General features: G+C 46.1%; 1 protein-coding gene across 1 annotated transcript in view; it reads right to left on the reverse strand.

Annotated features, from left to right (window-relative positions):
* Window positions 1-1,151: 1,151 nt before the first annotated feature.
* PLXNA4 (plexin A4) overlaps window positions 1,152-24,234 on the reverse strand; it is a 443,814-nt gene continuing 420,731 nt past the window's right edge. The window contains exons 25-31 of the mRNA XM_009882970.1: window positions 23,174-23,277; window positions 21,298-21,397; window positions 18,741-18,931; window positions 14,813-14,982; window positions 11,976-12,188; window positions 2,018-2,168; window positions 1,152-1,247 (exon numbers count right to left, since the gene is read on the reverse strand). Of these exons, the coding sequence (XP_009881272.1) occupies window positions 1,152-1,247; window positions 2,018-2,168; window positions 11,976-12,188; window positions 14,813-14,982; window positions 18,741-18,931; window positions 21,298-21,397; window positions 23,174-23,277 (1,025 nt within the window). The remainder of the gene's footprint in view (window positions 1,248-2,017; window positions 2,169-11,975; window positions 12,189-14,812; window positions 14,983-18,740; window positions 18,932-21,297; window positions 21,398-23,173; window positions 23,278-24,234) is intronic.

The raw sequence follows: 24,234 nt of genomic DNA on the forward strand, positions 1-24,234 counted from the left end.
TGACATTCCTCTTAGGAGTGGCTTTGAAGGAAGCTTTTACCATCAGTACTATGTACCACCTTGCTTCATGGCAAGCCCTTCAGTATCCTTCTGATATTCCACCATGAGAAAGCAATAGCTTTGTTCCAGTTGAGGAAACAAAATGGAAAGAACTAACAGCTTTAAAAAAAACAAACCCTCTGGTTGGTTTTTGAGGCCAAGCTCCTTGCTTGGAACAAAACGAGACTTCTAACTCTTGTTTTCCAAGCTGAGGTGGGACCAAGGGAGATGCTGCACTGTCCATTGCCAGAAGGAACAGAACCACCACCGACGGGATGCCACTGAGCAGAGAGAGCATTTTTGCCGCAGTGCTAAGACCAACAGGACACAACGGGAAAGACGGAGGGGAACACAGGTCTCTTTGAAAAATAAGAATAACCATATGAAACACATGGGCAGGGGAGCGTTGGTCTCCTCCTCCCCTCTTGACCCTTCCCCTGTTCCAAGAGAGCAGCTACACCGCTGTTTGCCCAGGCAGATAAGGGCCACAATGGTCCCACCCTGGACAGAGCTGTGGCATTTTTCAGGGACCCTTGGGGTTCCTCTCCCAGTGGGTCACTATCAAGAGATAGAGTTGCAATGGCTCTGCAGGAGAGGATCTTGATTTGCTCCTGACCTCCAGGATCCCTGCAGGCAGGCTGCCTTCCCCTTGGGGAGACTTTTAGTAATACTGAGTTCATTTCCATGTCCGCTCCAGAGGCTACAGCCCTCGGAGGGCAGTTAAAGCAGCATGACAGAAGTTACCTCCCAATTCCCCATCTGCAGAGTGATTATGTGATGTCGGGGGAGGGTTTGTGATGTCGGGGGAAGTTGTGTGTAATAGTTTTTCTCTAGGGCAAAGGCAGAGGGGAAGCTGTGAAAAGGAGAGCTCCACCCAAACGTCTTGATATCCCCAGAGCCAAGATTCCTCTGCAGTCTTTTCTTCTAACCCCTGGGGCTTTGTCGCTTTGTCCATAGACATTGAAAGAGAAAGAAATGAAAGAGAGAGAGAGGAGCGCTGTTCAGGTGACTCTGCTTACAGCCGATCAAAACTTGCACTTGGTAAAGATGATGATCTTGAGTGAGGCACGACTTGGTTTATCCCTCCCAGGGTGTCCCTGGCAGGACAGTTCTCAGCTGTCTATGCTCATGAGGGTTATGACTTGTTCAAGTTTGTAGGCAAGTTTCTGTTTCCCAGCCTGGTCATCTTGATCAAGGGCTCCGAGAATCTGGAAAAGGAGAGAGAAAAAAACTGATAGGGATCTTTTTTGTTTGTTTGGGTTTTTTTGTTTTGTTCCCGAAAGGGCTAAGTCCAGCATCTTACAGCAGCAGATGAGGGTTAGCTTTCTCTAAGCTAGGTCCCAGGCTTAGTTTAGATTATGCAAAGCGGGTCAGTCAACCGACAGGGAACTAGGCAGGCAGCTTGGAGTACATATGACTAAATGCAGACCTCTAGATTGCAATGAATCAAATGGATTCTTATCATGGAGATCAGTTATTTGGTAGCTTTATTCATCGCCTTGCCATGCCACTTGAGATGCCCTAAGGTATCTCACCCAATCTTCCACACACAGAACCATGCTTGTCATCTTTAAGACCCATGTCATGCTTGCTGGATCATTTTTGGGTGCTTTAGTATATCTGAAATGGTATTGGGCACATATGCTTAAACAACTTTCAGCCACATGTGGTGCAGAGCTCATGTAGGGCTCCTCTGTAGCAGGCTAACATCTGACTATTGACTACTGCAAGCCAGCTGCATCTGATCGACCCATAATAGGAGACAAAAATAACAAAGTTCCAGATGGAAGAGTACTGGGGAGACCAATTATCCAAAACCCTCCCTTTCCAGACCCCAGGCCTTGCTTTTCATTCCTTAAATCCATCATCCCCTTAGCCAGGATGAAGACAGGTATCTGTCACATGTGCTGGGACCTGTCAATAGGTGGGCAGTCTCCTGGTCCTGCAGAACTGCTCTTCCCCTCTCCAAGGCTCTTACCTCCTCGCTGTACTTGCCAACGTAGGAGTATATCTCCGAGAGCGCACTCATAGTGTTGAACTCATTCATATGCATGCGAGACTGCTCAGCCAAGTATGCATTCATGTCCTGGTCACTGATTGCTGGCATTTTGGCGATGTCTGAATAGTACCTGAGAAAGAAATACAGATGTTTCTTGAGGGGAGAGAGTAAGGAGTCAAGAGATGAAAGCCACCAACAATGAGAAAGAACACACTTAGCACTCTTGGGCTCTTCTGGTGCATCAATGATATACCTGTTCGTGCTCTTCTTTTACAGCAAGGGAGATCACTGAGCCAAAAGTGGAAATTACTGAAGCACTATTCCTGAATACCAGATGTGTGTTATATTCACTCAACCCTATTCTGAGACTGAAGTCCCAAAGAACATCCTGTAAATTTTCTCCATGTCATCAAACAAGCAGACAGTACCTATTGATGCTGGATTCCTTTGTCAGGCCTTCAAGGGCTTTGAGGCCTGACTCTAGTCCCACAGAGAAGTCCCACTGACGTCACTGCCCACTGAGAGCTCAGGATTTCACTCCCACAGACAAAAAATCCCCAGCCCCTTGCATGTTTGCCTCCACCATTCACACCAGTACATCTACATCCATTGCTAACATCATCCACCTCCCTTGCTGAATCCAATCTCCCCCAGCAACTCCTCTGCTGCTCAGGATCTCCCTTTAGCCCCAAATTTAAAGCTAGTCTGATGTCATATTTTGTAGCAACAGGCTTCAACACCCCCATCACTATTCTGCTTCCCTTAGGAGTCACCGCCATTCCCCTCAAGCGCAGGAAGAGTGGGGCTTTATGTGTAGGATGTGGAGCTCCCAGAACCATTGCCCACCAGGCTTCACCAGCAGAGTAATGTCTCTTTAAGGAAGTTGCTATTTTCGATGTCCTTCGTCCCCTGGGTAAAGCAGGTCTTGGAGGACAAGGTTTGCGGAAGGTAATCAGTCACTGTCACTCGCAGCTGTGCTCTGCTGTCAACTGGTTAATTAGACGCCATCATTTACATTTTTAATTTCTGCAATTTGACATTTTGTGCACAAGGAAAAAAAAAAAAGGAAAAAAAAAAAAAAAGCCCGTAGCTGCAGCAATCCACGATTTTATAATTAGGAGGCAGAGGGGACGGGGAGCCAAAAGAGCTGACAGGTGTCCTGTAAACAGCGTTGAGACACCTGCTGAGATGGAGGCTGTTTTCCACTGCAGAGAAATTGGACACTGTAAGTGCTGTATGATAAGGATCCTTCAGACAGACAAGTGGGAAAATACTCTCTATGACAGAGCGGGATGAGCAGCTGCCAAAGTCTCCTATGAAAGACAGCACAGTGTAAGAGCACTGGGAGGAAACCCCTCCACACCTGAAGGCTCCGGTTTTGCTGTCTGGTTTTGTTGCCTGCGCTCCCATCTTGATTTATTGCAATGGGTTGGTCTGAGTTGCTATCCTGGTTTTGCAGAGAGGGATTGATGTAGCCCTTGGGAGAGAAAGGCATAGGAGGCAGAGATCCTTCTCCCAGCTCTGTTCATAGTCTTCCAGCCTGAGCTCTTCCAGAGCTGGACTCTGGCTCATCACAAAAACTCATGCAACCCTAATTTACCTTCACTGCAACTTCCAGTATGCACATTACTCTCCCTGGAGTCCTAGCATCTTGTCTTCTGGGCTCAGGACCAGCAAAAAGTACTGGTCTAACTCAGTCCCATGGTCTAAATATTGTCCACTCCTAGTACTCCAGCGGTGATTTGTCTGGGCTTGATTTTGCTTTACACTTTGCCTAACCCCCAACCTCCAAGTAGACCTTGACCAGTTGTCTATAAGGGAAGGAGCCATCTGGAAACCTCTTGAGGACCTGTCCTGTAGAACTACAGAACTTCTCCTCTAGGAGAAGATAGTGAGCAAGATAGTGAACTATCTTCCTCTAGGAGAAGATATAGAACAACTAACAAATATTTCTAGACCTTTGCCACTCTCAGAAAAACTCAAACAGGTCTCAGCATCAGCAGCTGGACAAAATCACACCTGTGATAGATGGACTTCCGACAAGAGAAAGCATCAGGAACCGGTGGCATCCATGACAATGCTATTGCAGGCTCCAGAGAGCCAAAGCATATTGCTGAGAAACATGGAGTCTTATGGCCAAAAAAAGAGGTGTGCTTTGGCACCCAAAGAAAACTGTGTTCATGTGCAACCAGCACAGTTCATAGACTTGTGAGGAAAAATAGCCCGCAATGCAGTGAAATGCATTGATTTATGGTGCCTAAGAAGAGCCCATGGAGAAGAACCCAGCTCCTTATGAATATTGCATAGGCCGTCTCCTGCTAGGCGAAATGAAAAGTGAAAGGGATTACATCACAGCAAAAATAAATGAGGCTGGTGGAGGAAAGCGGGATACTGTGCTATATTTGCCAGTCTGGCTCTGACAACCAGTTGAAATGAACATTTTCCTCTCTGGTTCAGCTAGTCATCGAATGGTGGCAGGACAGTGGGTGCAAGAATGGGGTGCTCCTAAAAAGTGAAACACAGACACACGTACCACCTGCTTCTCCCAGTTTCTCCTGTCTCCCTTTCACCTGTTAGCAACACTGTCCTGAGTCTGTGAATCACAAGGGTCTGAAAGCTCCCTGGTCCCTTTCCAGCCCTGCAGAGTTATTTCCCAGCAGCATAACACCCCCACGACTCATCTGAACGACGAAAAGCAACACGCAATGCTCTCTGGAGAGAAGGACAGGACACAAGAGTCTGAGTTTCAGGGCTTGGAGGCCATGACAGACTCTCAATCTGTGATCTCAGCGTGCTGGGTTCACGGACCATCACCCACCGCCACACCAAAGTGTCCTCGTCTCCCTCAGACTCAATTCCCCGGCTATCATACACCTGAGCAGTTATTAGCCATTAAGGCTGCCAACCAAGATACTGTGCAAGTGCGTTTTGCAGGAAAAATAAAAGAAAAAGAAGGGGAAAAAAACTCCACGTACCAATAATCAAACGTAGCTGCTAGTACAGGCAGAGGACATATAATATCATTCCATCAGAACTCTGCCATGGCCAAATGACTTATTTATACAGAAGTGTTTCTAATGAAGCCATCATTGTGCTATCTAAAGAAATTATGAATGTGTATATTAAAGCATCTTAGCAGGAAGATGACAACATCCCTGCTGAGTCTTTATTTACCTTCTATTTGAGCCCAGATCCTCAGAGGTACTTAGGGCCCCTCTGCAATTTGCATACCCCTAATGTCTTCAAAACCGTTGTGAAGCTGTCACTGAACCCCAGAGGTCCTTACATTTTCACTGCCGGCATTTGCAAGGCTGCCTGCGTGTTGCTTCCCTTCGCCCCAGCGGCTGACAGCTCTCACTTACACCAAAGCTGAGCTGTGAAGCAATGCAGAAGGAGTGAGATGCTCTTTCACCACGCTGCATCCTTGGGAACATCCCAAAGCTGAGGGCCACCAGATCTCACCTGAGACATGGGCAGATCACTGACTCACACTTCTACAGCCCCAGAAGCTACATTAGCCAGCAGGAGATTGGGATTGTAACATTAAGCCAGATTCTTTCTGAATGAGGCAGAAAAGTAGAAAAGCAGCAAATCCAGCTCAGCCTGCCTCTGAGGGTTCAAGACTGAGAGTCCAAAGTAGAAGACAGGGACTATTTGGGGTGATGTGCACCACTCACTGGCCTGGGGTTGCAGATTTGCTCCTTCTTCTGTACTCCAGTTTTGGTTATCTCCAGTCGATCCTTTCCCAGCTGATTCTGGGAGATCCTTAGATGCATATCAGCAGATCATTCCCATTGTGCTTGATTTTCTTCTGAATCACAGGAGGAGACTGAGTTCTCACCTCAAGCCTCCTCATTCTCTGATGTGACAGGAAATTTGTACATTAGACATCAGAAGCAATAAAACCCTCAAGAAATTTTGGGTAGATCTCTCACTGAGGCACATCAGCAACTCAAATGGAGGACGTGAGGATTACTAGGGTAGGTAGGTAGGTAGTCACATACTAGATAGGATGTGACTTCACAGGTATCACTAGCACAACAACTCACCCCAGCCTGGCTTGAACAGGACACAGCCCATGCGACCATCTACTACCACCATTGTATGGGGAAGGATTTTGGATGCACCAGTATGTAGTAGTGCTCCCTCTTATTCTCAAAAAATAATTGTTCTTATTGCTTTCACATCCTACTCTTTTCCTGGGTTGTCTTTGTTTTGTTTTGTTTTGTTTTGCTTTGTTTCTCTAAGGAAAGCAATACAACAGTGACCTGGGAATACATCTTGCCCTCTGTTTAGGCAGGGGTAAACACTCTTGCCTTCGGTATCAACCAGGAAAGGCTCCTTAGTGGAGCTGTTTCACAAGAATGACTGTGCCGGCTGCCACTCACTAACTCATTAACTCATCAAAAGAGAAGAGAGAAGCCGTGTTGCCAGTGCTTCCTCTCCAGTCTGAAATTTTCCATCGCGGCCGTGGTTTAGGCAGCTTAGCATGGAGCTAATTGCCTTCCAAAAGATCTTTTTTGTCATGGCTGTTGTTGTGCCGTCGCTGGGTTGGGACTGCACTCATTAATAATCATTTTAGCATATGAAAAGCTTGTAACGAATCCATGTGCTGCAGACGGCAGACGCAATTACAGCAATAACATAATTAGGGTTATGCAATAGCCGGCTGTATCAAGACCACTGAAGGAGGAAGAGATGTCTGAAAGGGATGTGGGGGACTGCTATAGCAGAGAAGGGCTGAAGGAAAGCTTGGGAACAGCCTAGCGGCCAGCTCTTTTATGAGATGAAGTGAAGCAAGGCAAGGACATACTGTCAGTTCTTCTGTTGACACGACGTGGCAATTTTAGTTTGCTGGGAGGCATCTGAGCTGCAAAGTTTGCGTTTGTGCTGATTCAGCTACAGGCAGCCACGAGATTCTGTTAGCCCAGACTGATCCTATTTTGGAGAAAGGTTCAAGGCCAGGCTGTTGGACACTGATTGGACTTTGGCAGTAATAGCATGACAGGTATGCAACAGGTACCGGACCCAAAGTTAGCTGAAGACCTGTCAGTTCTTCCAGAGATTTGCCTTGAAGAGCTTGAGGGAAGGATTCTGTCTGTGTGTGCATCCCCTATCTAGGGCACTGATTTTATTTTGCGTGCACATGACTTTTTCTGCTGTTTTTCATCTCAGATGAGTGGGCAGCACTGAGTCAATGGCTGAAGAGTGAATCGGTGCACAGGTAGTTCCTCCGTGAGAAGAAACCATCCAGCATCATCTCAGTGCAGAAGATATGTGGGTCTGAGGCTTAACCCTCTGAATATAGACATAATGTCATCCTGCCTGCTGGAAACTGCGCTATGTAAGAGCAGTGTGTTACTGTGATGAGAAAATATCAGGAGTTTTTTGTAGGCTAAAGGTGAAGAAAGATGAGCGAAGAGTCTTCAGATACAGCAAAAGCTGCAGCAGAGAGGCAGGGAATGAGCTGTACCCCATGTCCCCGGGGAGAAGATGAGATGGTACAAGCTTTAATTACAGCCAGGGAGATTTTGGCTGCCCATCAGGGAGAAAGCTCTGATGGGAAGGACAAGGAAGCGTAGGAACGAATTGCCGGAGGAGAGCAGAGGCTCAGTCGTCGGAGGCCTTTAAGAAAGGGGTAGAGAAGCATCTGTCAGGAAGGCTTTAGACAGAGCTGATCCTGCCCTGAGGCAGGAGCTGGTTGGGTTGACCTCCTGAGGCCCCTTCCAGCACCATTTTTTTTTATCTCCACTGACAACACCCCCTACCTTGACCCTTGGTATGCTATATCTTCAGCCTTCTTTCGGGCAGGGAAAGCAGACACAAAAGACTGCATTTTCTAAAGTAGAGCCAGGATTTGCACCTGTCATTTCATGCTCTCTTTTAAAGCCCTTGGAGTCACCCCAGTGTTTCTACTTAAAGCCTCAATAACTTACAATGTTGGGGTGCATGCAGCTTATAATCTTTCTTGTACTAAACTACCCCAATTTGTCTTTCTTTCTAAACTAGCTGCAAAATGACCAACAGACATCACAAACATTACACTGGAAGGGACCATCTATTGACTACAGAGTCCTGAAACCACAGGCTGACAAGTTATATGCGTTAGATCCTGAACGGGCACAGGCTATCCATTTTGCATACTCCAAACACATTCCCGCAGCATTTTCTAACAAGCTTAAGACCTTGACATCTAAAGGCTAACACCATGCAAATCATAGCTGCTTCAGGAAAAGGAAATAGATGAGCTCACGGAACCCAGAATCTGGCTACCAACAGCTGGATCAGGTAGGTTTGTATCCAGGTTAACATAATAAATTGCAGATGTTATAATTCTAAATTCCACAGATCAGGTCACTTTAAACCTCTTTTAGTCCCAAACCTGGCAAGCCTATTTTGAATGGTCTTCATTGGAAGATTCTCAAGGTGTTAAGAATGCTTGCAATGTCTCTGTTGACTTTCAACTTTTCTTTGAGGGGCTACTTTTAATGCACAATAGGCAGGCAAAAGGAGACCAAGTCCCCACAGGGATAAGAAAAAAGCACCAGTTCCTCTCCTAGCAGCACTGCAGGTATTTGGGGCACCAGCATGAAATGGAAAAACTCTTTGGCTTCTGCTTTTTGTGCTCTGCCCCTTTTCAGTCTCCCACATCCCCGCCTTCATGCCAGGCTTCGGTAGGGAAACATCGTATTGATTGTGATGCAGGCAATTAAACGGTGTTAATGAAGTTCAAACAAGTGTTATCATAAGCTTGGCAGCATGGAGAGAAATGAAAGGTCAGCCACAGCCCTTTGTCATCTTTTCAGTGTGGTGTTGAATGCTAATGAGACAGTCCCAATTAGAACAGGCTCCCCTTTGTATTGCTTGGGGATTACATCAAATGCTCCCAAGTTCTCCAGATTTCTAGGCTCAAAGGGGACATTTGAAGTAAACTTGAAAAGATGCAGATCTGAGGCTGGTCTAATGTAAATTCAGCAAAGCCTATGGAGTTTTACTAACAAAAGTCAGATGAGAATCTGGTCCACCGTTCCCATTCTTTTCCTCATTTTTGAATAGACTCAGATAATGATAATTGAAAACCCTCCACCTTGTTTTAGAACTGCAGTCTGACTCTTCATGGCTTCAACAAAAGCCAAATAGTCTGTCCCCGTTTCCTGAGTTAATTCTGCTTCACTCAGGCCTCATCTTCTGCCGCAGGAAATCCAAGTTGTGGCTGCACCTAGATACTTTTTAGCCATGTGTTTTCACAATGAAAGAGCCCTGGGTGTGTAATTTGAATGCTGAACCTTGGTTTTCCCAAAAGTCAGCATTGCTCGGTGCATTTGTTTCAGCAGGCAGAGTCCACCTCTGCTTCCAACAGTGTTAAAAAAGGACTGTTGAAATCAAACTCCCAGTTGACTACCATGTGGAGGTCAGAATCGGTAGCTATTCCCTTCGCAGTGTACGTTCACACTAATCTTTGAAGGATTGGAGGTATGCACTTGTTTCTTGTGCCAAAGTAATTCCCTGCTTTGAGTTTTGTGAGTCCTAAAGGCACACTACACACTGAGAAACCAGCAGTTGCAAAGGGAAGTCTTGGAGTAATCCAGCCCAGCTACCATTTCAACAGACCTCTTAAAAGACAGGAGCCTGTCTTTACTCCAGAGTGCCTTCAAGTAGGGTTACAATCTACCACTGCTTAATTGCCCTCTTACAGCTTCTTCTTCATCAAAGAAGTTCATTTGATTTCAGGTTCTTCTGATTTACTCAACCGCTTCTTAAACTTCCCGACTGAAAATCTTTTTATCTTAGGATTCTCTCTTTGAAGAAGTCTAGTGGTCTTGAAGGATGCTCTCTCCAGCTGATGCTGACTACAGAAATAGCTCCAACCAGTACTGGAAGCCATTGGAGTTGGAATAACTCCTTCAAAGTACAGTAGCAGAATGGAGAAAAGGAATTCATTATCTCAGAGTAGAACTGAAATTATATTCTATTCATCCTTGATATGTTTTTCTTTGATCTACCACAACATCCAGGTGCCACTGCCTTGAGTCAATGGAATTGACACACAAAAATAAAAGCAGGGCAGAAGCTCTAACCATATTCCAAAACCTGCAGCCTCCCCTTGGGCTTCAGTTCAAGTTGTCAGACATCAGTGCAGATAACAACCCAGCACACGCTGGGCACAGAAATCCAGTGCTGTTTACCAGCAGCAGGAGGTGTTCTGTACCTCGTTTGCAAAACCAGTTGTTCAGGAAAACTTCCAGCCAAATGCAGCACCTATTGCTGAAGATCTGGCAACAGGATTTAGCTCCAAAAAGTTGCAAAGTGTAATCAATACTGGGGGAAAAAAAAAAAAAAAGAAAAAAAAAGGAAATGGCAGCCTGCTGTTTATCTGGGAACAAAAAGGTATTGCATGAGGAAATCCCCTGTTCTCCACCCAGATACTTCAGTTTGTCACTCAAATGTACCAGCTCCAAAGATAAAAAATCAACCAGGTAAATTCACATATAAAATAAAGCATTTGTCCACGGAAACCAACCACCCACTACACGCAATTTTGCTAAAGCATCACTGGAGTATGACACCTTTGGGTGACTGTTGGTGCAAACTTGATTTCTAAATGCATCTCAAATGCCTCTTTCCCCCTATCCAGGTCAATCCAGCAATCAACCTCAATACATACTAAGAAACTTGGACACCGTACCAGAAGTAGGTCATAATTAAGCAAGGTAGCTCACAAGAGCCTTACAGGTTGCCTAGAAACGACGTTTGCAGAAGTGTTTAACCACATCTAAAAATAATTGTCCAGACAAATCAGAGACCAATAGAAGCATTATTGTAAAAAATGTCACCTCATGCCGACTAGGGGACAGAGCTCTTTGATCAGCCGTGCTCTCCTTTCACAAGATGAGAGAAAACCATCCCCACCAAAGGAAACACAGTGGTTTACAGCGCCGTGTGCGTACAGTAGCAGACATCTCATATAACCGGCATGACATGGTATCAGTTTTAGACAGTGCCTATGAAGTCATCCAGACAAATCATTGCTTAAAACTGGATGACATTGCACAGGAATGATCTGTAAGATAAACCCAGCTTTGTATTTGCAGAGTGGTAATCATTCTCCATCTGTGTAGTACCCAAACCTGTCAATAATGCCAAGCAAGCGTAGCATACTGGAAAACAAAGCAGAGATCAACTTCTGCAAGGCTTGCTCCAGCAGCCAGGCTCCTGCTGAACCGAGTGCGGGATGTGCTGTTTGCTTGTCCTGTGGAAAATCCTAGAGAACCTGAAGCCCTACATACTGCAAGAACAGTTGTCTTGGTTGTATCCCCTGTAGAGCAGCTTTGCCAGACACTGACTTTCAGTGCAGTAGATTGAACACTACAGCTACAGCTCTTGCAGATGTGGATAAAATGCTTGGAAAGACCTCTGACCTTTCAGAAAATACCTGCAGAGCGCCAGTCACCAGCCTGTCAATCTTATGGCATTTCATTCAAAGCAGAGAAGAGCCTCCAAGGAAAGCTGCTGGACTCGGAATAAGGGGAGATAATTGTATGACCCTTAGGATCTAGGCAGTGTGGAGACTGTCACAACAATGTCGAGAACAGCAAACCACTTCTGGTCTGTATGGAAAGACTTAGAAGCCCACGTACTTCACAGGGCTCAGACACACCGCCTCCCCTTTCTTCCTCCCTCTACAGCTTCTCAACAGTTTCTCCTCAAGAGAAACAATGATGGCAAACACCTTCCATTCACACCTCTAATTAAATTTCCATCTCTGCTGTAAGGCACATGGGAACAAAAGGCTAACACAGAGCTTTCTGCTTAGGCAATAACCAAAGAAAAAAAGATACCAAAGCAATACTGATGATGCCCCCTACCTCCACCCGTGAAGCAGGGCCTCATGGTATCACTTGCTTATGTCATCCCTATTTCTAGAACTAAAACTCACCTTTCCACCCAGTTCTTGTAGCTGGGGATGTCCTTGGCATAGAGAAGCTTGTTGGAGGGTGAATCTTTGCCCAGACGGTGCTCTGAGGTCGAACAGGAGTCCATGAAAGTCTGAGCCACTACAGAGAGGCAGGCATCTGTGATGCTGTTCTTGTGGATGTCGAAGACGAACTGCGGGTTCTTGATCATGTTAACCCAGAACCGTAACGGCAGGCTGCAAGAGTGGTGGAAGAGGTGAGTCAGTCAGTGCACAGCTCACAGGCTTTGTTGTGTGAGGTTGCAACGGTAAATGGTGGATAGGAATCAAAGAAATCATGGTGTGGAGTTAAGGATTCTGTGGTAAGCTTCAATATACAATAAAATCCTCCCCTACAGGACCCTAGGGATGGCAGTGGAGTCACCTCAGGAGTGACTTTTGTCCCTGCTATCCTTACAAGTTAGATTTTGTCACTCTTAAAGTCAACGCCACCTTTGTGAAGTTGCCCATAAATTCATGAAAGTATAATTGAGGTGAAGAACATTACTTCTATCTTCTCTACACTAGGATGCGATGGAAAGTTGCACCTGTTGGCTGCTTCATCAGACGAGGACAGGCATTAAATCTGCAAAACTTCCGGTGAACATTTGTCATTGAGGGATTTGGCTTTCAGCCGTCACAGCAACTCCATGGGAAGACAGGTAGGTAGAGCTCCCAGGTTGAGACTAGGAGTGCTAATGGCACGTGTTGTGTGCTGTGAACACCATGTACTGTCACGCTCCATGGCTCAAGACCAAGACCGTGTATGATCCCCACACACTGGACATGAAGGAGTCCTTATGTGACAGGGAAAACCCCGTTGCCTCAAGGAAGAAAAAAAAAAAAAAGAGAAACAGGGAACAAATGTTGTAATCTTTGAAATGAAAATGCGTCTGCCCTAACCCAGGAAATGTTATTGCAACCCTTTTTCCCTCCTTTTTCTCAAAAGAACAGTTCATTTGTATGAGATGCCCTGAGGTGTCTACCTCCTGCCTTTGTATCAAACCTTTTTGTTCGGGGCGAATGCATTCATATGATCATGGCCTAGGAGCTGAGATGAGTCACTGACCACAGAGTCAAACTCTTGTCTGTCTGTCAAGTAGACTGTTAAGTCTACCGTCAATGTCTGCACCTTCCTAAAAGGAGGGTATTCTTCAGCTTAACAAATTCACCTGATGTTCAGGCTAAACTCCACAGTTCCTCAGTACCTCCCATTTGCTCATTACCCCCAAATATTCACAGCACCATAAAAAAATTCGTCTCCAAGTCCAATAAATGTCAGGTAACAGCAGGCAGTTTAGCATGTCCTGACACAAGGATGACACCAGTTTTTCCTAAACCACTGTGTTTCCTCCTGAGCCAGCAAAATCCCAGAGCGAATGTAAGGAAAGCCCCACACAGGCAATCCTGTCAGCCAAATACAGGGGAAGTGGTAGGTGCTGGCCACGGGATCTGATGGAGTTGTGGGAGGGAAACATTTTAGGCTGGGGATGGAGGTTCGTCTGTTGAGGGACGAGGTGGATGAGTGAACTGTGCAGAAGTTCTTCTGTGGGTGTTGGGATGGCAAACACAGGCACAGTGAGGATGAGCAGAGAGTGCATGTATGTATGCCTGAGTGTGTGCATGGGTGTGGGGAGGGGCTGGGGGCACGATGTCCCTAGCTGGGAATAATGAAGCCCGTGATGTGACTTTGAGTTAATTTAATCTGATTGAACAGATTTCTTCATACTGCCCCTTTTCCCACATACACACACACTCTGCCTTCCCCCCTCCCCCCTTAAATAAACCTCCTGCTCATTTAGTCTGAGTGGCTGCAATCAGCCTTAGATTAGTGCCGCAGATAATGTTAATAATATGCTAATGTTTCATTAGTTGAAAGCCTCTTTGGTGCATGGGGTTTCTTTTTTTATGTCACTGCGCTGTGACGATCTGCCATCAGCATGGCTGGTAAAAGGAAAAAAATGCATGAGCTGGGAGCCCCATGGCTCTCCTCTGCTGTTCCTTTTATAGTGCCTGTATTTGCACAGGAGAAGGGGAGGGAGCGATTCCTCAGGGGACTCTTTCCAACAGGGAGACTCAGCGGAGAGGAGCCACAGAGATCTTTTCTCTCCGCCGACCCTGGCTTTTCCCCGCTGTCCTGTTACACGAATCAAGAGGGGCTGCTGCCTGGCAGCTAGAGCAGGGGGCTGATGTCAGACTTTGTCACTCGCTCCGAAGGAGACTCACATCCAGCTCCAGAGCCTTTCAGTGCTTAGTATCATTTGAGATGCTCTCCTGGTCTCCAGCTGCCAGCCCAGAAGGGTACAAGTCTCCTGTGAGTGCTGCACATCCCCTGTGCATGTCTGGGATACCTTAAAACATCTCAGATAGCACTAGATGCATGTGTGTGGGCAAGCAAATGGAGCTCTAGCTCTCCTTTGACTATAGTGGGAATTCAAACACCCAGTCTAGCTGAAGACAGGGGTGCTGAATCCTCTCCCATGCCTCCCTACACATTCCTATGAGCCTGGACACTGCAGCAGTTAAATACTTCACCATTTTTCCTCCTATATCCCCAAGAGGTCACTCAGAAATACTGCCATGCCCATATAATACAGGGCAAACTGGGACTTGTTTAGCCAAAGTGCTCCATCCTCGAGAACACCTTTTGGATTCTGGGATCTTCTGACTTCCCCACAGGCTTGGGAAGACTGAGCCTGGCGCTCTGAACCCCACGCCAGGCTCCTCATCTTCCCAAGCAGCCAGAGCCCAAATTACACATCCCTCTCCTCTCCTTCTAGTCCAAGACCTGGTGCTGGACTGTACTGGAGTATCTCACTCACCAATTGCTCTTCCAGGTGTGCCGCACGTGGGGGTCATGGATGTTGTGCTTGTCAGCCTGCTCATCCAGGAAGTCAAACATGTATTTGATGGCCAGGGGAAGTGCACTGCCACGGTGAGCTGTGCTGAAGATGGTCTCAAAGAGGTCGTCTACAAATTTCTGGAGGGTTCCCTGTTGGGAGAAGGAAGGAGAGAAGAATGTTAGATACCAAGTGGGAAGAGGACATTGAATTTTGGTACCCCACTGAAAAACAGAGTATGTCTGTGAATCAGGACCAGAAAGTGTGATTGAAAAGTGGAAGCCACCTAATATTTGTTAAATGTGACTTGAGTTAGAAATTTCAATACATATGTTTTTAAACTGGCATGTGCATATTCACAATATCCACGACATCTGGTTACCAACCAGGTCAAGTAGGTCAAGATGCTACCTGTCCTCTCCACTACTAGCACTCCCTGCCAGGGAGAGTGGCAGAGCTCTGGTGGGATACCTTGGCCCATCTCAGGTATATGGTGATGGAGAGGCCTGGATGTGTTCCCACCGAAATTTCTCTCCTCTGAGTCCTACTCACAACTGGTTTAGTGCATGTATGAGACAAAAACTAGCCATTTTTTTCTACCCTGGCTTTCATCCAGGGCCAATTCTTAAGCTGGGAATAGAAGTCAGATGACTGTAGAGCAGACCAGGTGTCATTGAGACAAATAGCACGAGTGCCTGCAAAGAGATGGCTGTTTTATATGTGTGAGTAGTATAATAAATAACACAAACTTCATCTTAATCCCCAAGAGGCCTCCTTATTTTTTACTACCCATGGGCATGGAACTGAAGCAAACCCTAGAAACAATGCAGACCTCAGTAATGTTCACTGCAGAGACTGCAGAGGTCTCCTTACGCCCCTCTGGGAGAAGAACCCCAGATCCCGTGCTTGGAGAACCACCCTGGACAACCCGGTGAGGACAGCTGGCCTTTAGCAAGAAGGTGAAAAGCTGGAATATTAAAGGGTGACCAGGCTTGGAGATGGGGGCAGTTGAGGAGCTACGATAACCAGATGAGCTGCAAGCTGGGTTTGGAGGTGAACCAGTCAAGACACGCTTTCCCTGTTGAATGGGGAGTTCTAGCTCACACTTGAACCTCTGCTCTGCCACCAGAGCTTCATAGGCATTTATATGTGAACAAACCATACGGCTGCTAAAATAATCAAAAAGCAATCAAATCTCCAGCAAACATTTCCTGATATGCAAAATCTCCTCTTCTGAAAAATAAAACCCTCCCCTTTCTCTGCAGAGCCAGGAAAGAAATTCTCCTTACTTGAAACGAAGCACCAGGTTCCACCAGAGTGGTTCAAGTTTATATTGTGCTAACAAATACTTAATTAGAAAGCTGGTGTCTCTTGCCGATTCACCACTTGATTTATTCTTCGGGAAACAAACATCGGTACCTTTTGCTTGTGTGAACTCCTGCAGGGTGAATACAGCCCTGCAGCACATCCCTGACTCAGAAAGGGCCCCCGAGGGGAAATCTCGCTGGTCTGACATGGAAGAGCTGCCCTCAGGTTCAGTTTCTGGAGGGAATTAATTCTCTACATGCTCACCCACACAAACACAAAGAAAACCTCTGAGGCTTTTAGGCAAGAGACTCTAGGTCTCAGAGGTCAGGGATTTACCAGAATAAAAATCATTGTCAGTTTAACTAAATATTCCCTGGGATTGTATTACCAGCAATTGCGCTCTCTCCTCTTACCCTCCCTCAAATGGTGATGACGAGGAAAGAAAATTGCTCAGCCCAAGAGGGGAAACAATAAACCCCTAGCCTTTCCACTCTCCCTGTTGCTGTGCAAGTTTCACAGCTGCTTTCCAGCTGTCTCCACAAAAAAAACCACACCCAAAACCCAACCACAACACAAAAACAAACAAACAAACAAACAAAAAAACACAAAACCCACAAAACCCCAAAAATCCCAACACCCAAGTGTTGAGTTTGTGATCCGGAACAGACAGCAAAAGTGATTCAGTGGTAGGGTAGGGGACTTATCCCCAGGCAGCGTAAATCAGCACTGGTCTGATGTTTGTTGGTTTACGCCAGCTGGGGACCGGACCCTGGGGAGCATCATTTTCTTTTTACGTTGCGTGATCCATAAAAGTATCTTGGTACCAGGGAGCTGGGCACATACCAAAGGCTAAAGACAAAGCCACTTTATCTCCAAATCCCACTGCAACGTAGAGGGCCTGAGTGAAGACGCGGGGAGAGTCAGACACCCAAGGCAAAATGAGTTGAAGAGCAAAAGTGCAGGCAAAACTCTTTGGTAGGATTTAAGCACGTGATGGAGACCTGTCTGATGGGCAAACTCAGACAGCATTTGCATGAACACATGAAATGGTGTTTGTGCCTATTAACACCCTGACAAGGAATGATAATAGTCAAAACTTCAGAGAAGGAAGGCAGATTGGGCTGTTTGATCACTCAGAACAGGGTGAGGTAACACCGTGATCAGCCACACCTGAGCCACAGCCACCCTGCAGTTTCCACTTCTGCAATGCATCGAGATAAATCCCGTGTTAGAGAGATTCAGGCACAAAGATGTTTTGTGCTGCAGGAAGATGGCAGAACTGCAAAGGGAGCCCTTCTCTGACTATACTGCCTTCCTCCCTACCTGCCCTAATCCCTGCTGGCATCCCAAAAATGATCATTGCAGACTCTTTATCAATGCAGGCTTCTCCAAGGGGACCACCATCCACAGGGTGGAAGAGCAAATAAATGTAAACTCAGACAACTGCTTTTGCCCACACTCTTGTGGAGCCTTTACAAGTGAGTTAGGTGGAAGATAGTCTCGGTTAGAGATGAAAGAAGGTGAAAGGTCTGCGCACTTTTGCAGACCACATAGCGAGCCATCTGCAGCAAGAACTGTCCATCTCCTTTGCAGGGAAGGGACAGCATAGTGGTGAATGACAGTGAGTTCTTTCTGTGCAGACAGTGGCAATTAAACCACCTTCAGAGGCTTCCCCAGAGCTAAAGTCCACTGCGGGAAGTTTCAGACCTGTCAATTTGAGAGATCTCCACTTGTGCAAGTGTCCTCCCCATAGTGCTGCATTCCCAATTATGCCAAACACTCCCATACTGCCCTACTACAGAAGTTTTGAAGGCTCTGGCAGACACCCACGTAGGAGGCTGGTTTCCAGCATTTTGGGGAATGTGGATTGAGCAGATGGGATCTTACCAACTTCCCAACACAGTCTTTGCCCTCTCTGCAGACGTGCCATGGGCCAGCGGTGATGTGTGAGATGTATTTGGAGACTCAGTTGAGGATGTCCCCGCTCTGCCCCTACCTGACTCAATCTGTGTTTTCTCTTTGGAGATCCTGAGTTTTCCATGTCTTAATGGGGATGGGCACCTAACTCTGCTTTCTCTCCTTGGAGCTGGCCACCTATTAGCCACATCACAATCAATTGAACCCCCTGCCAAGTCACCAGTACAGGAGTCTTTATGGGCCGAGAGGAAAGGCAGAGAAGAAGGCCTTGTACCACAATACTGAAGGTTCTGTGCCATAGGAGCTCATTTCAGACTGTGAGGTGTGACACATCCTTGGAAATTGATCTGGGCACATTTACTCCCTGGCTGTTCATTTGTTCAATTTTGGTACAAGCTACAAGCCAGTATAATTGAAAACCCCAACACCTACCCCTGTGTTGACTTTCTCCACCAGTCTCATGGCACTTTACTCCTCATTGCTGCCAATGTCCCTTTTCTGACTCTGCTTTCTAAATTCAAGCTTCTTCCCTCTATGCTTGGAGCCCTCTTTTTGCTCTGTTTTCCTTCTCTTTTTATCCCCTTTTGGCATCCTTTGAGCAGTCTCTCATTTCTTGTAGGTAAGAGGTTCCATTACAGCCTTTAAAAAAACATTTCTCACCCTCTTCCCTGCCCCCACCACGTACCTTGGTGGCAAGTAGTCTTGTCAGGTAGATCTCAGAAACCATCTTGCTGCCCCGGTCACCCTCTTTTTGGTCACCATGCTCATGGTTCTTCACCAAGTGCCACATCTTGACTCCACTCTCAAGGTCAGGGGTGATCATGGGTGTGCGGGAACGGAGACTGTCCGGGCTGCCTGTGTAACGGATCATGTTTTCTGCAAAGAGAGATGCATGTGTCTCAGCTCTAGTAGAACTTGTATTGGGAATAACAGGTTTCACCGAGGAAATATGCTAATGACATGCCACCTAATAGGTTTTCATCAGATAGGCAAGAAGACCTCTTCTGTCTGGGTTTGGTAGCAGGTACCTCTCCCATTCAGTATTTGGAGTGGATTGGTGTGGCACTGAGACAATCACAGCTGGAGAGTCTACCCTGGGGAGACATTAGTTTGAGTCTCCAAAGCGCAATGTCCCTGTTCTCACAAGCTCCGCATTTCCATATTAGTATTAAATAAATTTCCATCAACCAATTCGTAACATTAGGCAACACAGGTCTATCTCCTGGTGGAAAAACAATGTGAGATGGAGAATCCCCCAAAGCAGCTGTATGGACTAGGACTTATTATCAAACCATTATCTTACAACTGAGTGATTTGCTCAGCAAAGACAAGGGGTGTCAACCAAGCCAGATGTGATGTCAATGTCTACACTATTAAATTAAAAGAGGTTTGAACACTGATTTTCAGTTGCTCGTGCTCTTTACCTCTTATCACGTCCCCCGGCAAAGCTTTGGCCTGGGACAATGTCGTGGTTTTGGCCCAGGACTGGTTCAGGGGATAGTACCAGCTACTCGTGATAACCACGAGGACGAGTACAGCTTGTTTTACCTGGATGGATGTTAGCCATATCACGCCATACTGTTTGTCATTATGGCCAGAGAACAGGTCGTGGCCTTTTTTAGTAATATTGATGCAACTAATGTGACCTCTTGTCTTGCTCGCCATCCCCGGACTTAGCAGGAGCTGCATCCCCTCCCTGCTTTGGCATCAAAGCAATCCAATAACTCCTACCCAATCATTCTGTTCACTCACTGATCCAAAACCTTGTTTTGGCAGAGAGTAACCCGGAACACCAGGGGGGCCTGCACAAATTTCCTCTCCAAGGACACCTTTAGCCTCCAAATTTTGTCTCCCTTTGCCTTTGAGTGATGGCATGAGGCATTCCCCTCTCCCTGACCTTCCAGCAATGCTGCAGAGTCTTTTCCAACTGTAACTAACAGAAGAGTCTTGCACCTTTCTGTGGCAAGATCTGAATCAACCTCATTAATGCATTACCAATCTCTACATATTAATTATCAGATGGAATATCCTTTTTGTCTCTGGATGCTGTTTTCTTAATTGCAATTAACAATCACTTCTGACCCACCACATCTTCTCCTCCCCCTGCATTCTACCCCACTCCCTCCTTCTGAAAAATCAAATGGCAAAAGAATTAAAGAAATCCAACAGAAATTAACCCCCCTCAAGTCTTCCTTTTCAAAGGTCACTGTGTCTTTCAGTAATTGCAACAACATGGCAAAGAGGATGAATATTAATAAGGTCTGGTGGATTGCTTATGTCCTTGGAGGAAGAGGAAGGGGGTTCCTCTGGACATTCAGTTACTGTACTTTCCCTCAAGCTAAAGGGAGGAAGAAGGATTGGAGGTGCTTTCGTGAATTAAAAAATAATAATAAACTGATATGACAGCTGCAGCCAGGTTGCAGCATGGTTTTGCAGCACTCTGGTTGCACATTAGAGATGTTTTGCTTTGCCCTCCGGCATCACCATAGCGAGACACGTCCTGGGCTGCAATTCTAGTATAGGAGAGAAAGGTGTGTGATGGTGCGAGTGAGACTCAGGAGGTCTCCGTTTGGCTCTAGAGAAGAATTTCCATCTGGTCTCTATTTCACAGCTGTCCCATTCTCAGTTGTCTCACGGGTAAAGTGGGAACAAAAATCCACTGCCTTGAGATATACTGATGTAAGACCTCAGTAAGCCATTTGTATTATTGTTCCAGGTGCAAATTCTCTTGGGATAACAAGATAGCTGAGAGGGACACACAACACCCACATCGAGCTATAACTGTAGACAGGCTATGCCCTATGTAGATTGGGGTTGCTTGTAGTCCCAGAGGCCACAGATTTGTCTTCACAACACACCATGCTCCAAGGACTTTGCCCACCAGAACTACTGAGCTCATTCAGCGTGCAGTGCTTCTCCCCTGCCTCTCCCTGTGCAAACTCTAAGAGTGAGATTCAGTGATCCAAAAAGTAGGCAGCTAATTATATAGGCCCCTCTTTTCGTTTGTAAGGAAGGAGAAGTACTTCCCAAGAGCAATCCAATCACTTGGATCGACAGCTTGGACCAGATGACAAAGTTTTAGATGGCTAAATCCTCTCCTCCTGCCATTCCCCAAGCAATCGTATCAACTAGTCATCTGCCTATCATTCTCTCTGCTGGTGCTCAGTGTCTTGTAACCACCATGACGTATGGGATCTTTTCTCCAGTGCTCTCTCAATCCATATCAGCACACAGGACCTTACCATACTTGCTGGCTGAGGTCCGGGAGACCGTGGAGTTGTTGACTGCATTGTAGGCAGTGACTTGCTTGGAGACTAAAGCTACCACAGATCCATCTGGCACCTGATGAGAAAAAGGGACTTTGTCAACAAGCTTCTGAAAACTGGCTAAGGAGCATATCAATGGCAGCAGTAATTTAAGCAGCAGAAACTGAGCCATAAACCAGTGTCACTGTAGGCAGGACAAGCTTCAAATGCTTGCTTCAGTGTGTCTATTAACAAAAAGGGACAAAACCTCCTGGTACACCGCTACAAGCCTGCGCTTGGGCAATAGGACAACTGATGACAAAGCAGACTCTGCTCCATTCAGGTCCTGATTCAAAGCCCAGTGATGACAATGTGAGTCTTTGCATTAACCTTAGTAAAGCTGACAGTAGGTTCTTCACAAGGAAGGTCTTATGTAGGACAGGAGCACGCGAAGAATAAAATAATCATCTGAGCTATTTCAAACATCAAGGATGGCATGTCCCATAAGAGTGATAAAACTGACATGAAACTTTCTATTCTTTCCACGTCGACTGCAATTAATATCTAGGTACCTAGCTCAGAAACGGATATCTACATTTTCCACTTTGACTGATCATGTCAACCTTTCTATGCACAGTCTCCCCCTTCCATATGATAAATGCATTGCTGGACTGAAATGACTACCACAACTTCTTTCTCTTTGCTGTGTCAGAGGGTCTCAGGCAGGGAAAAACAGGGGGTTTGGAGTGTCTATGCTCCAAGATGTCATGGGATAGTGTTTCAACAGACAACAGGGCTTTCTGAAATGAGCTAGACTTTCCATTTCTACAGCTAGGCGATTCATGTGGGTCCTGTATCAGAAATGTTAACAAGCCAGTGGCTCAGAGGAGCCGCATCAGGAATATCTGTGATAAATAAGACATCAGAAAAGGGAGATGAGTGAAAAAAAAACCTGCTAACAACGTCCAACTCTTGTCTGTGTAATAATAATAATTAGCACTTGCATAGAGTTTTTCATCTTCAAAGCACTGCAGAGGCTAATTAAATAGCCCCTCAGCAATCATGGAAGGCAATTATTGGCTCTTTGTAGTTTTAGCCCCACACTACAGATGGGGAAACTGAGGTAACAGGAATATCAGTGTCTGTCCCAGCATGCTCCGCATCTGCCCTCGGGATAGCCAGGGTGAATGATGTAGAGCTCAACACCCTGGCAACTGAGCCCTGCTCTGCCCCAGCTCATCCATATAGCTGGGAGCTCATTGCCTGAAGCAAACAACTGGAAAAAGCACAGAAGGGAAAGAAAATTATGCCTGGTTTGTCTGTGAAATAAAATAGAAAACATCCCCACACCCTCTGAAAAAAAGTGTTCTGGAATCAGCCAGCAACGCTTCAGTCAATCTGAAGTGAAAAGTTTTGTTTCCTTCTCAAATTATTGCTTGCTGCCTCCTCAGGTCAGCTCTTAAATGGAAAAAAAAAAATATCTTGTTATGAAACATAGATTGCTAAGGTGTGATTGAGGAAATGACAAAATTGTCAACATTGGATTAAACTTAATGAGTTTTTGGTGGTTTGTTTTTTTTGGTTTTTTTTTTTGGCAAGGAGGGAAAGAAGTGGGGGGACCTTTTGACCAAAACTCCATTTTTCATAAAATCTATCATTGTGTAAGTTAATTTTAGACATCTTTAGCCCTCTCTTATGGATCTCAAGGTCATGCAGAGATACATATCAACAGGACGGATGTACTCAACACAGGGGCTCTACCTAGTTATTGCCCACTCAACCATGGTTTACCTCTACACCTTAGAGAACAGCACTTTGCCTTTCTTCTTTTCACTTTCTTACCTTTTACCCACCCATCCTCTCACACAGTTACCTGATAGTGCGCCAGCGTGTTGAGTCTTTTCCAGTCATTCTCTATTTTGGTTGTGATGTCTTCATCCTGAAGGATCATCCTTGCCCCGCTTGCTTGCCGCCACTCTGCAAGGAGAACAGGGACACTGAACTCTGCTCTGCAAAGCTTCTGAGATAGGGGACAGAGCCCTGGTAACCCCTGTGCCCATAATCCGTGTGGTCACACATGTGCAGGCTGCATCCGTGTAGCAGCATGTTAGTCGTTGCCATTATGCTCCATCAGATGCCTCCGAGCACGTACAAAAGACGGATGCACAAATGTGCAGAGCTCATGAGACAGGGAAAGAGAGGACAGGTGAATCATGAAAGGTTCGGGGAGATGGTTCAGGAAAGTATCAAAAATTGTAGCTGGATGGCAAAGTTCAGAGTCAAGTCCTAGGTTATCCAGACTGGTTTCTTTACTCTTGATAAAATGATATTGCTATCACAAAACAACTTTTGCACAGGAAACACCTGTCCCTTTAAAACAGAGATCAGAACACAGAGTGGTTGCTTACAGGGACGAAAGGTCCAAGGCTAAGGCACAGCAGCACGCAGCAATGAGCTCCACACCGATAAATAAGCAGTGACCAGAGGGATGTTGATCCATTGGCAGAGCTGAACAGAGTGAGGCCAGGGGGGCTTTAGCACCCTGATTATTCAGTGCCTGATTCCCTGGCTCTGTTCTTGCTCCAATGTGGCTGTTTTCAAGACCAACCTGTCCTTGTGTGTGTTAGCCATCACTATGGGACAGGAGTACAGGACTGTCACTTGCATCAGGGGTATAAATTAGTCCCTGGCCCTCTATAGTAGCATAGACACAGCCTTTATCGATACCTGAGATATGTCCAACTGCCAAGACCTCGCCAAAGACAGGGCTTCCCTGGGCAGAGCAGCGTCTTATTCAGCACAGCACCAGAGCCTGTACTGGGCTCAGTTCGTCTCCACTGCTGCTCACGCAACACTTCTTGACACTCAGATCCAGAAGTATGGAGAGCAGGAAGCCTTTAGCTTTGGGTGCAGCAGAGGCACAAGAGGGCGAAG

This window comes from Charadrius vociferus, unplaced genomic scaffold (assembly GCF_000708025.1).
Source record: "Charadrius vociferus isolate BGI_N301 unplaced genomic scaffold, ASM70802v2 scaffold32, whole genome shotgun sequence".
Classification (NCBI taxonomy): domain Eukaryota; kingdom Metazoa; phylum Chordata; class Aves; order Charadriiformes; family Charadriidae; genus Charadrius; species Charadrius vociferus.